The sequence below is a fragment of the Neofelis nebulosa genome, chromosome 18, assembly GCF_028018385.1.
Source record: "Neofelis nebulosa isolate mNeoNeb1 chromosome 18, mNeoNeb1.pri, whole genome shotgun sequence".
NCBI lineage: Eukaryota > Metazoa > Chordata > Mammalia > Carnivora > Felidae > Neofelis > Neofelis nebulosa.
Genome location: NC_080799.1, coordinates 15,169,900 through 15,182,316, shown reverse-complemented (window position 1 = coordinate 15,182,316; position 12,417 = coordinate 15,169,900). Strand labels below are relative to the sequence as shown.

At 40.8% G+C, this 12,417-nt stretch overlaps 1 protein-coding gene across 2 annotated transcripts in view; it reads left to right on the top strand.

Moving 5' to 3' along the window:
* Positions 1-12,417, top strand: part of LOC131501172 (S-adenosyl-L-methionine-dependent tRNA 4-demethylwyosine synthase TYW1) — a 216,146-nt gene that overhangs the window by 180,749 nt on the left and 22,980 nt on the right. For both annotated transcript variants that reach the window (XM_058710917.1, XM_058710916.1), the window contains exons 14-15: positions 678-788; positions 10,322-10,489. In XM_058710917.1, coding sequence (XP_058566900.1) covers positions 678-788; positions 10,322-10,489 — 279 coding nt within the window. The remainder of the gene's footprint in view (positions 1-677; positions 789-10,321; positions 10,490-12,417) is intronic.

The window sequence follows — 12,417 nt, the reverse complement described above, 5'->3', positions numbered from 1 at the left end:
AAAATGTTAAGAAAGCAGGAAAGAAGGGAAGAGTAATTAGAAATTCTTGTCATAAACACTTGAGTGATTGGTACCTGAGAGCCTGAAGGTTATTTGAATTAATTTTCAACAGTCTTAAACTATTTGGCCAATTTACTATTCCTTACTAAATCTAATTCAGTGTGTCGTTTTCAAGAAACATTTGGGTGCCTAAGTGGTAGAGATTGTGAGTGAGAAAAGATACATGCCAATATCTGTGCCCTTAAAAGGCTTATGGGAATCTTATTATATTGTTTTCATTTTTTTTTTCCTCTTTCTACAAAATATAACTTTGGCTTATAGAAGTTCTGGCTGGGGGCGCCTGGGTGGCTCAGTTGGCTAAGCGTCCGACTTCGGCTCAGGTCACGATCTCACAGTTCGTGAGTTTGAGTCCCGTGTCAGGCTCTGTGCTGACAGCTCAGGGCCTGGAGCCTGCTTCGGATTCTGTGTGTGTATCTCTCTCTCTCTCTGCCCCTACCCTGCTTGTGCTCTGTCTCTCTGTCTTAAAAATAAATAAAACATTTTTTAAAAATTTTTTTAAAAAGTTCTGGCTGAATTTCACATTACCTGGGTCTCTAGGGGATTGAAGAAATTTGAAAGCCTTCCTAGGTGTGACTTCCACCAAGATAAAAACGAAGTTGGCTTTTCCTTTGTTTCAGCAACAGCGTACTGTGTACAGGCTGACTCTAGTGAAAGCGTGGAATGTAGACGAACTCCAGGCCTATGCCGAGCTGGTGACCCTGGGGAATCCTGACTTCATCGAAGTGAAGGTGAGCTCCTGCTGGCCAATGTCATCCCACTTCCTATGGTGCTTTGTTGTGGTGAAGTTAGTGCCTTATAAAACTCTATAGGAGGTCCCAGATGTGTTATTTATTCATTCAGAAATATTAATCAAGAACGTGGCACCATTCTAGGCAACGGGGATAATAACAGTAAAGACGGAGCTTTTGCTCTTATAAAAGCTTATATTTATTGAGAGGGAGGCAGTCAGTGCAAAATAAATCATTAAAAACGACATAGTAACATTAGTATGCTGAGAAATAAAATAGTGTTACAGTGAGGAATTGGTTGGCTTTAAAATAAACTTTTAGGGTTGACTAGGTGGCTCAGTCGGTTAAACGTCCGACTTGGGCTCAGGTCACGATCTCACGGTTCTTGGGTTCGAGCCCCGCGTCGGGCTCTGTGCTGGCAGCTCAGAGCCTGGAGCCTGTTGTGGATTCCGTGTCTCCCTCTCTCTCTGCCCCTCCCCACTCACACTCCCTCAAAAATAAACATAAAAAATTTTTCTTAATTAAAAAAAGTAAAAAAATAAAAATAAAAAAGTAAAATAAACTTTTATTATGGAGAATTTCAAACGTATAGAAGTAGAGAGATTGGTCTCATGACCTCCATCTGTTCACCCAGCTTCAAAAATTACCAACTCATGACCAGTCTTGTTTCAGTTCTACCTCTACCCATTTTCTCTGCCTTATCCTATTATTTTGAAGCAAACCCTACGTTATATGGCTCATCTATAACTGTATATGTCTCTAAAAGATATACACTCACTGTATACACTTATTCAGAATACTGTTCTCATGATTGAACAGTTTGAACAATAGTCTCTTAAGTATTGGAAATAGAAGGTTTCAGACTTGACCAACTATTTCTTATTAAAATAGTATTTGTGAATCTAGATCCAAATAAGGATCGTTAACTGTAATTGGATTCTTTCTTTTTTAAATTTCTTTTAATCTGTTAGTTCCTCTTTCATGTGTTCTCTTTCTACTCTGCTCCCCCTGCCCCACACCAGTAAGTTTGTTGAAGAAAATGTGTCATTTATCCTGGCTAGTTCCCTCTGTCTATATTTTAGATTTCGCTGATTGCTTGTTCCTTTGCCCCCTGTATTTCCTGTAGATTGGTGGTTAGATCAAGAGAAGATTGATCAGATGTGTGTGCGTGTGTGTGTGTTTGCATTTCAAGATTATTCATTTGGTGGTATCGTATACTTACAGTAGGAGGTGGTGGTGCCTGGTTGTCCCTGGCCCGTTTGTTGGCAGTATTTCTTGGGGATGATGGATTCCTATAAGTGGATTGATGTGCCAAAGGGCAGATCATTGTTTTGGTAGACATTGTGATTGGCTGTTTTAGATTTCATAGGCAGAAGTCTTTTCTTCCGCCTATGAAATCTAATGGAGGAGATGACTCTTTTACAACTGATTCCTAAATAGTAAGAAGCAGTGCAGTCACCAGGGGATCAGAGCATTTTGGGCAGATGGCAAACAAGTAAGTATTCAAGTCGGGGGGTCCCGTGTGAGATCAGGAGGGCAGTTGGAGTTGGCAGAGACACAAGATGAACCACAGAGGTGGGATGGGGCCAAATGCTCTTAGAACTTTCAAGCAAGAAAAGAACTGGATTTTATACTAAGTTCAATGGTCAGCTTTTTGAATAGTCTGGTTTATGATTTTAAAAGATCACCCTGCTGCTGTCATGGGCGGATTACAGAGCTCAGAGCGAGAGTGGTTATAAAACGAGACGTTATGGCTTGGGGGAAGGTCATTGGCAATATGATTGGAGAGGAGTGGGTGCATTTGGGATAAATTGTGGAAGTGGAACCAATACAGCGTGTTGCCAGATGAGACACAGGGAGTGAAAGAACAAACGAAATCAAGAACAACACCTGGATTTTGGCTTAAGCAATTGTGCGGATGTGGAACAGTTTACTGAAGCGGGAAAGACCAGCGGAGGAGGCAGGCAAGTTTGGGGAGTAATTTCACGAGTTCTTTGTTGGCCTTAATCATTTGAGAGACCTTTTAAATATCCACATATAGGTTCAAATAGGCCAGAGGTTATATAAGCCTGGAGTTCTGGGGATAAGACAGGGCTGGCAGTAATCATTTGGAAGGCATCAGTGTGCCATGGTAGTTAAAGCTGTGGACTGTTACAAGGCAAATGGCTTTTCTGGACAACTAAGAGTCCACAGAATGAGAAAACGTGACCAGAAAATTCCACCCTGTCTCTGAAAACCCGACTCTTCAGTGTATGTCATTTCACTCTGTCATTTCAGAGGATAGTTCATTTTTACAGCCGTCTGTTCAGCTTTCTGTGGCACTATAGCCTAGAGCAGCAGGGAGGTGGGAAGAGATAAAATATTGCTGTCTGAGTGTTCAGCATTTTATCCCTGGTCAGGTCAAAGACACTCTTTTCTTTTGAAATTGCTCTTAATTTTATTTTATTTTTTTTTTTATTTTTTTTTTTTTTCAACGTTTTTTATTTATTTTTGGGACAGAGAGAGACAGAGCATGAACGGGGGAGGGGCAGAGAGAGAGGGAGACACAGAATCGGAAACAGGCTCCAGGCTCCGAGCCATCGGCCCAGAGCCTGACGCGGGGCTCGAACTCACGGACCGGACCGCGAGATCGTGACCTGGCTGAAGTCGGACGCTTAACCGACTGCGCCACCCAGGCGCCCCGAAATTGCTCTTAATTTTAAAAGGCTACTCTTGGCAAGAACTCTAATGATGCAGAGATGCAAACTACGTCTGCAGTATATTTGTTGGCTTAAGCAAACCTTGCCAATGTCAGGGATTAATGGTGTTTTAATTTATGATTTAGCTATTAAAGAATGCTGTCTCCAGTGATGTTGCAGTAAAACTTCCATTATAAAGCAAGTTTCTGGATCATACGGTCACCTTTTTTCTGCCTCCCTCCGTCCCTCCCTTCCTCCTTTCCTTCTTTGCAGTCATGTTTTCTATAATGTATGACATATTTTACAATCTGAAAAGAATCACCCGGTATTATTTTTAAAAGAAAGATAGCTACTTTGTAAACAGTATAATCCTCCGATGGGTATTTTTTTAGTTTGACAGACTATTAACGTAATACCCTCTGTCTATACCTGAGATGTTATAATGACATGGTTTCTTTCACATGAGATTTCCATTTTACTGTTTTACCCCTGCATTCAACAGATATCTTTCAGCTCTTTCTATGTGCTAGGCCTCATCAAAGCACCAGAGATAGAAGATTTGATATGGACATGCTGTTTGGGAAATGGATGGTCTTATTGAACAAGGCCAAGTCTACAGAAGTAAAATGAGCCACTTGGAGAGATTTCATTTAAAAGTTTCTTGAAGAAATATGTAATATAATCACAATTTTAACTATCTTACATGAATGATAAAATATAACGTAACAGGTAACAGTCATACCAAGGGAAAGCATGGTGATGATCAGCTTGTTTCTTACAGAATGTTTGAGATAGAAATGGCCTCTGTTAAGTGTACCTGTGCCATTGAGGACTGGATCTCATTGCTTTGTTAAATTCAGCTCTCATTTGTCCTGCAGGGTAATGAAGTATCTTTCTTTAAAAAAATTTTTTTTTAATGTTTATTTATTTCTGATAGACAGAGCATGAGTGGGGGAGGGGCAGAGAGAGAGGGAGACACAGAATCAGAAGCAGGCTCCAGGCTCTGAGCTGTCAGCACAGAGCCCAACGCGGGGCTCGAACTCACGGACCGTGAGATCATGACCTGAGCCGAAGTCGGTCGCTCAACCGACTCAGCCACCCAGGCGCCCCTGAAGTATCTTCCTTTTAAACTGAAGTAGAAAAGGGATGTTTGCAGAATATAGTATACTTCAGAAACAGAACAAGTTATAGAATAATGTTTATTATTTGATTATATATATTTTAAAAGTTTACTTCTTTATTTTGAGAGAGAGATGAGTGGGGGGAGGGGCAGGGAAAGAGGGAGAGAGAATCTTAAGCAGGCCCTGTGCTGTGAGCCCTGACTCAGGGCTCGCACTCACAAACCATGAGATCATGACCTGAGCTGATATCAAGAGCTAGATGCTTAACCAGCTAAGCCACCCAGGCGCCCCTGATTATATTTTTTAGCAGTATATGTTTGGATATATTTATATAAGAAAAGTCCGGAAAGATTATATCAGACTGTTCGCAGTGTTGTAATTTGGAAGAAGGGCAGGGAAAGGCTTAGTAATTCTATTTTCCATGTTTCCATGCCCTGCGAATTATTACAGTGAGCGGGCATCGTTTTTGTAATCCCACTGATTGAAACGAAATCAGTAAAGGAGAAGGCATTCTTTCCTGTTCAATAGAGTTAAACTATTTAAGTCTGAAAAGGCATTTTTGTTGTTGTTGTCTAATTAATTAAATTTAAATTTTGTGGGGGTGGGGGGGCGCTTAGGTGGCTCAGTCGGTTGAGTGTCTGACTCTTGATGATCCCAGAATTGTAGGATCCAGCCCCGTGTCCAGCTCCACGCCGAGTGGAGCCTGCTTGGGTTTCGTTCTCGCTCTCGCTCTTCCTCCCTTCACCCCTCCCCCCACACCAAGTGCCCACGCATGTTCTAATTTTAGTATATGTGCTGCCCAAGGGAGCACTTGCCTGTTCTTTCTCTCTCACTCTCGCTGTCTCTAAAATTAAAAAAAGTTAAAAATTTTCTAAATTGGAGGAGTTTTAAAAGTAATGGTAACAAGGACATGTGGCTGGCTCAGTTGGTAACTCTTGATCTCCAGGTCATGAGTTTGAGCCCCACACTGGGGTTAGAGATTACTTAAAATAATAACATTAATAAAATAATAATAGGAAAAACCCTCTCTGAAAAACATTTGATGAGAACTAGCGGTATGGTAGGCTAAGTAACCTCAGCTTCCTCTAAAAACAAACACTTAGAAGTAACTGTGTTATAATAAACATACTTTTGACAGCATGGCCATCTGTCAGGTCTGTAAGGGAGTTCCTTTGGGACTCAAAAAAGAGAGACCACCCTGGTGGTACTTTGTAGCTCTGATAGAGATGGGACTTGGGTTTAAAGGATGGAACATGAGGCCCTTTTGCCTTCAATGAAAGCACAAATTAGGACAGAATTTACCCACTGACATAGAATGGCCCTTGGAAGCTTGTCTTTCACCTATGCTCTTGATTTAAAAAAAAGGGGGGGGGGTGGTCTCCCAGGGCCTGGCATTAAAATTTGAATAGTACCTCATGGTCACATAAATAAATGCCTTGAAGCTAGGAAATTGATAATACAAATTGACCCTAGGCTAGTGACATGCCTGGGTTCCCTGCAGAAGCAAACGAGTACTGTTCATGTCTTGTGTTTTCCAGGCGTGTGCAAGTGTGCACGCACAGGGGTCTCTCCTAATCTGCACTCTGGAGCCTCATGGGGAATGGGGAAGAGCACAGTTTTGATACATTCCAAAAAAGTACTGATGTAGATCTTCTCTGCATCTAAATTTCCTCCATATTAGAATTAGAATAACAGTATCATTTTAATAGGTTTGTTTTGAGAATTCAGTGGGATAATGTATGCCTGGATTCGGTAAATGTTTAGATCACTTCTCATTAAGCACATTTATTTAAACTAAATCAATAGAAGCTATTTCTTTATTTTATTGGTTCCCGCTTTTTTTCATTGCTAGTCTCATAAACTATTTTTCTGTTTGATTCCCTGTAAATGAACATGTATTTTAGTTTCATTAGGCTTAAATAGGCCTTTATTTGCTAGCCCTAGAACCTTAGTGATCATTATTTGCTTGCTTGTTTGTGAAAATGTGTATCATGTTCTAAACATCTGCCTTATTGAAAAACTTTCATAGTACAATCCATTTGTAAATGAAATACTGTCTTTATATTCCCTGCCTTGCATTGCACCTTGAGAATAATAGTAAGTGCTTAGTAATTATTTGTTGTCAGATGATTTAAACCTCTTTTATGCTGTTGGCACTGTAGCTGTCTGCAGAGCTCAATCCTTGTAGCGTGCCTTTTGCAAAACAAATGCCTTAGCCTGACCTCACTGTCTTTCTCTACACAAAGATAAGAAATATTAGCGGTTATTCATGTAGCAGTCCCTGACTGGTATTCCTCAGTTGCTTTGTCATCAAGCATTAAAGAGTAGAGGGGAGAAAAGAGTAGAAAAATCCAGATTAATGTGAATGAAATTTTATATTATATCAGAAAAGAGTTCTGGAGTTTAATGTCATATAAAATATGTGACTTGATCTTTAGGTCATTCAGCATAGATTGGTTGGGGGTACAGAGAAGAACAGAGCACAGCCCCTGCCTGTACAAGCTTAGAATTTACACATGTAATTATACCAGTTGGTACAAGCTATGTACCAGATATGATGAGCTTGGGATCAGGTTGGGTAGGGGTTCTTGAACAGAGATTAAAGAGATGGTGGGAAATTTAGCCAAGTAAAGACTGGATGCTGAGGAGGGCAGTCCACTTAAGAAAGCCTCGTGAGTGGCTCAGTCAGTTGAGCATCCAACTCTTGGTTTTGGCTCAAGTCATGATCTCACCGTTTTGTGGACTCTAGCCCTGCGTTGGGCTCCGTGCTGACAGTGCAGAACCTGCTTGGGATTCTCTCTCTTCTTCTCTCTCTCTGTCTCTCTCTGAAAATAAGTACATAAATAAACTTAAAAAAAAAAAGAAGGCCTCATGTGCCATGCTGAGAAGGTTGGGCTGTTTTTTGTTTTCCTGTGTGTGTGTGTGTGTGTGTGTCTGGGAAGAGTTGTTGAAGCATTTTTAGGATGGAGTGACACGTTTTGGGTATATTGTGCAAAAAGTAAAAGTCATGAAGACAACAACATTTCTCATTAGGCTATAGGAAACAAAAACAATGGGAGTCTTTTGACGTTCAGTTTAATTAGAATATCAATCAAACTGCCAAAATACTACTCTTCCCACAGACCTTGAATCCCCAGGTAAAGTGTCCACGCACCCAGTATAGGACCTTATGGCTTCCATGTCCTACAGCAGAGTGATCCATCCAAAAGGCACCAATGTAATGGCGTGGGTTATGCTTTTCACTACAAATCCAGGGGTGCATAAGTGGTTTTGTTCTTGAGGAACTTTCTTTGGGCCTGCTTGGCACTCCTCAACCTGGAGATTACAAAGTGAGTGTTTTTCAGTTGCCACACGGTACCCATCTGTTTTCTTGAGTTCATTCTTTTTTCAAAGTTGTGACGGCAAAACTTGGTGCTGGTGACAGATGGGGTGGGGGCAGGACGGTGGCGGGATGAGAAGGTGGCAGACAACTGTGATGTCATAGAAAAGGAAGCACTTTTAGATAGTTTAGGTAAAGTGTGATCAGGAATAAAGTCAGGGCGAGTCAGCCATTAGACCGGGGTGCAGAATGAAGTAGCCAGAGCAGAGAGGGCAGCGCCAGAGGAGGGGGACATCAGGAGCCCAACTGAGGGAGGGCTCAGGGGTTCCCAAAGGTGACTCCACAGACTAATTCACAGAGCCCATTCATGTCACAGAGGCTCAGAAAGTTGCCCATACTGCCTACCCCAGGGGATTTTGCCTGGCTAAAATGAGAACTTTTATGTGAAGAACTTAGTTAACTATGAAGCATCATGTGAGTGTATGGGAAAGTATTATGTGAAGACCTAGTAATGAACCGTGGCGCTCATTCTCTCATTTCCTTCCCAAACCAAATCTGTCCTTGATGGTTCATGATTTATTATTGGTGAATAAGAAATAATATTTTCCAGAGCTACTGTCATAGATGTAAGATCTTATCTAAAAAATAGGGGCACCTGGGTGGCTCAGCTGGGTAAGCATCCAACTTCGGCTCAGGTCATGATCTCACGGTTCATGGGTTCGAGCCCCACGTCGGGCTCTGTGCTGGCAGCTCAGAGACTGGATCCTGCTTCCGATTCTGCATATCCTTTGCATATCCTTCTCTCTCTCTCTCTCTCTCTCTCTCTCCCTCCCTCCCTCCCTCCCTCCCTCTCCCTCTCCCTCTCCCTATCCCTCTCCCACTCGTACTCTCTCTCTCTCAAAAATAAACAAACATTAAAAAAATTTTTTTTAATATGAAAAGTAAGTTCCTTTGAATTAGCTACTATGTACATGCTTTTTCATATAATTCACAGTATCATAAAAAGTACTTAACTTGAAGTAAAGTTCATTTTTATGACTAATTTGACCTATCAATAAATTGTTTTCATGTTTGGTATACATTCCGGTAAGTTTAGTACAATTTTTCAGCCATTCCTAAAGATTTTCAGAACTGTTGTAGTACTTGCTTTTTTTTTTATTCACCTAAAACTCAAACTTCGTTTAATGAATTTTCTAAAATCACTGGGCTGATAGAGATGATGCTCTTGATTGTTACAACTGAGCTGGGTTGCCTCTAGTTTATGTTCAGCAGAGGTCACGGTTTAGCATAACGGGGATCTTTTTGAGTAGTCATCTGGAGTAGATCATTTTGCAGAGTTCATCTGAGTCTTCAGCCAGTTCCCAGCCCTGAGTGTTTGCTCATCCATGGGTTTTTCATTCAGTGGTATCCCATCCCCTCTACTCTGTATGTGTGTGTCTTTGTGTGTGTGCGTCTGTGTGAGTGAGACAGAGTGTGTGAGTGCATGTCTTTTCATTTTAGTTATTCCCTCCTTAGTAGCAGCATGTCTAGAATATTCAAAACACTTGTCCAGAAAGTTTAATTCTGGAGTATTTAAAGAGCCTGCAAAATTAAGATATCCCTTATTATCAGAAAATTTATCATTATATAACTTAACCAAATAGAGAACTTAATTATGAAACTTTGGGGTCCTCTAAGCGTGGGCTGTCAGGTAGTGTTCTAAAGCGTTAAAAGCCAATTTACCTTACCGCATTTGTACAACTCAGAAATTTCTGTAGAGGCGAGATGCATGTATATGCATGTAAGTGTGTGAAAGGTATGCATGTATAGCCACAAATGTATTTCCTGTTTGGCACAATTCTGTGTTTATACATATATATCCATGTACAGAAAGTAATCTCCTTAAAGAATACTTTCAAAGGGATCCCTAGCTGGCCCTTTGCAGAAGAATCTTATCAACCTTTATCAAACCTAAGTTGTATTGGGAAATGGAGGCTCATCTTATTTTCCCAGTGAATAAACTGTTCGGTGAATTTTTGTGCCAACCATGCCTCCATTATTAGTGTATGAGATTTATAATCCCTTGAGCATTAACCTCTTACGGTGCACCAAGAAATCTGAATGAAAAGATACATTGTTGGAAGATACATTGTTGGTTCAAATACATTGTTGTGCCTAGACAGCATGGATTGTGACAGCACTGAACACAGTACCCAAGCACCCTCAGTCACAGGGTGGGAAGGCCATCCGCCTGGGAGCTCCTAAGCAGATTTTATCATCTCTAATTCACTGTTACTTTCTTCACTTTTGGATTGAATTGGATTGGATTGGGTGGGATGGGGTAGATTCCCTCTAGAAGCCTTTCTGGCTCTGAAACTTTTAGTTGATTTCATTTAAATTAGGTCTGTAATTGTCTCTGTTGTCTTGCTTCCCCAGGGTGTCACCTACTGTGGAGAGAGTTCAGCAAGCAGTCTCACCATGGCCAACGTGCCCTGGCACGAGGAGGTGGTACACTTTGTCCGCGAGTTGGTGGCTCTCATCCCCAACTATGAAATTGCTTGTGAACATGAACATTCCAACTGCCTCCTGATAGCTCACACAAGGGTAAGAATAGCCCAACTATGCCTTCTTTTCTTCTTCTTTCTTCTCTTTATTTTCTCCTGTCTTTATTATAGTGAATATCTGCTTGTCTGCTACCTTTCCTGAAATAGACGTTAAGAAGGCCCTCCAGTCTGTCCATTGGGCTCACGTACTCTTGTTTCGTTCTTAGCCCTCAGCTAGGCACTTGAAGGGCCTCCTGGTTTGCAGTTGGTGCATGCTGAAAAAGAAAAGCAAAAAACACCCTTGTCATAACCTCTAATCCTTCCTCAGAATGACAAGAGAAAGCTGAAATAGTGGACAACCCCCATATGACTTTCAGAAGAAATATTGAAGTATTTATCAAATTTTATATCACTTTGAATCTCAGCCTCTGGAGAAATTTTCCTGGAGTTTTGGTTTCCATTTTTCCCTTTTAGCACTTTTACTAGACAGAATAAGTACCCAGATCTCGCATATTTCTTAAGAATGTCCAGCAGAGGAAAAATTCAGCTCTTGGTAAAGGTAGGCCATTAAAATAAGAAGGAAAATCTGCTAATCAGAAGGCCATTGTTGGAGTAGCTGTCACAACGTGTCCTTACAGAAGTATTTGTACAGAAATAATGTGGCATCTGGGTTTGATTTAAAATAACATGAGGTGAAATTACGTGGGTGTGTGGATAAGATGACTGTTGTTGTGGCTAGATGATGAGCACATAGAGGTTTGTTATACTACTCTGCCTAGTTTTCTGTTCAAATTCTCCATTAATAAATACTTTTTTTTTTTTTTTTAAGTGGACATGGGGCGCCTAAGTGGCTCAGCCAGTTAAATATCTGACTTTAGCTCAGGTCATGATCTCACGGCTTATGGGTTCCAGACCTGCACCAGGCTGTGTACTGTTAGTGTGGAGCCTGCTTGGGATTCTCTCTCTCTCCCTCTCTCTCTGCCCTCCCCCACTCACACTTTCTCTCTCTCAAAATAAATAAACTTCAAAACAAAAGTCGACATGGATGAACCCTGAAAACATTATTCTAGGTGGGGAAAAAAAAAACCACCCCAGACAGACACAACAGGGCACATATTGTATGATTGTGTGAAATATCCAGACTAGATAAATCCATAGAGATGGAAAGTAGGTTGGTGGTTGCCAGGTGCTGGGAGAAGAGCAGACTAGGAAGTGACTGCTAATAGGTATGGGATTTCTTTGGGGGATGATGAAATACTCTAGAATTATAGTGTGGTGTTGGTTGCCCATCTTTGAGACTAATCCAAAAGTCACTCAATTGTACACTTTAAAGGCTGAATATTATGGTCTGTGGATTATATCACAATAAAGATAGATTAATACCAAGATGATAATAAAGGTTAAGGGTGGGTTACCTTTTCTTACATAAGTTCTTTTTATGCAAGTAAAGTCAGGCTCAATTTGAACATGAAAGACTTAGTATATTCTCCCCAAAAACCTAAATGACTTCCTGAACAGCTTCTCAAGTTAATGACATTTAATAATATGAGATTTGCTCAATTAAAATATCACATCCTGTAGTCTCAATAACCATGAGGTTAAAAGGCTCTCATGCTTTGGTTGCAGTTAGATTGTATGTAGCTGACTTGTGGTCTGTCAGATGTTTAGACAGAAGAATATGTTCTGGGACATCAGGGAACAAAGAAATAAAGGCCACCTGGTATTTGAAATGTTAATGATAGCTACAAAGCTAATTAACTTACAAAGCAAATCTTAAAAATTAAAGCCAAAAACCTAATTTTATTTTCTAGTTTTTCATTCACTGTTAACCTTTTCAGGTAAGATAGTGCCTTTAAAAAAATTATTTGAGGGTCGCCTGGGTGGCTCAGTAGGTTGAGCATCTGACTCTTGATTTTGGCTCAAGTCATGATCTCACGGCTTGTGGGATTGAGCCCTGTGTCAGGCTTTGTGCTGGCAGCACGGAGCCAG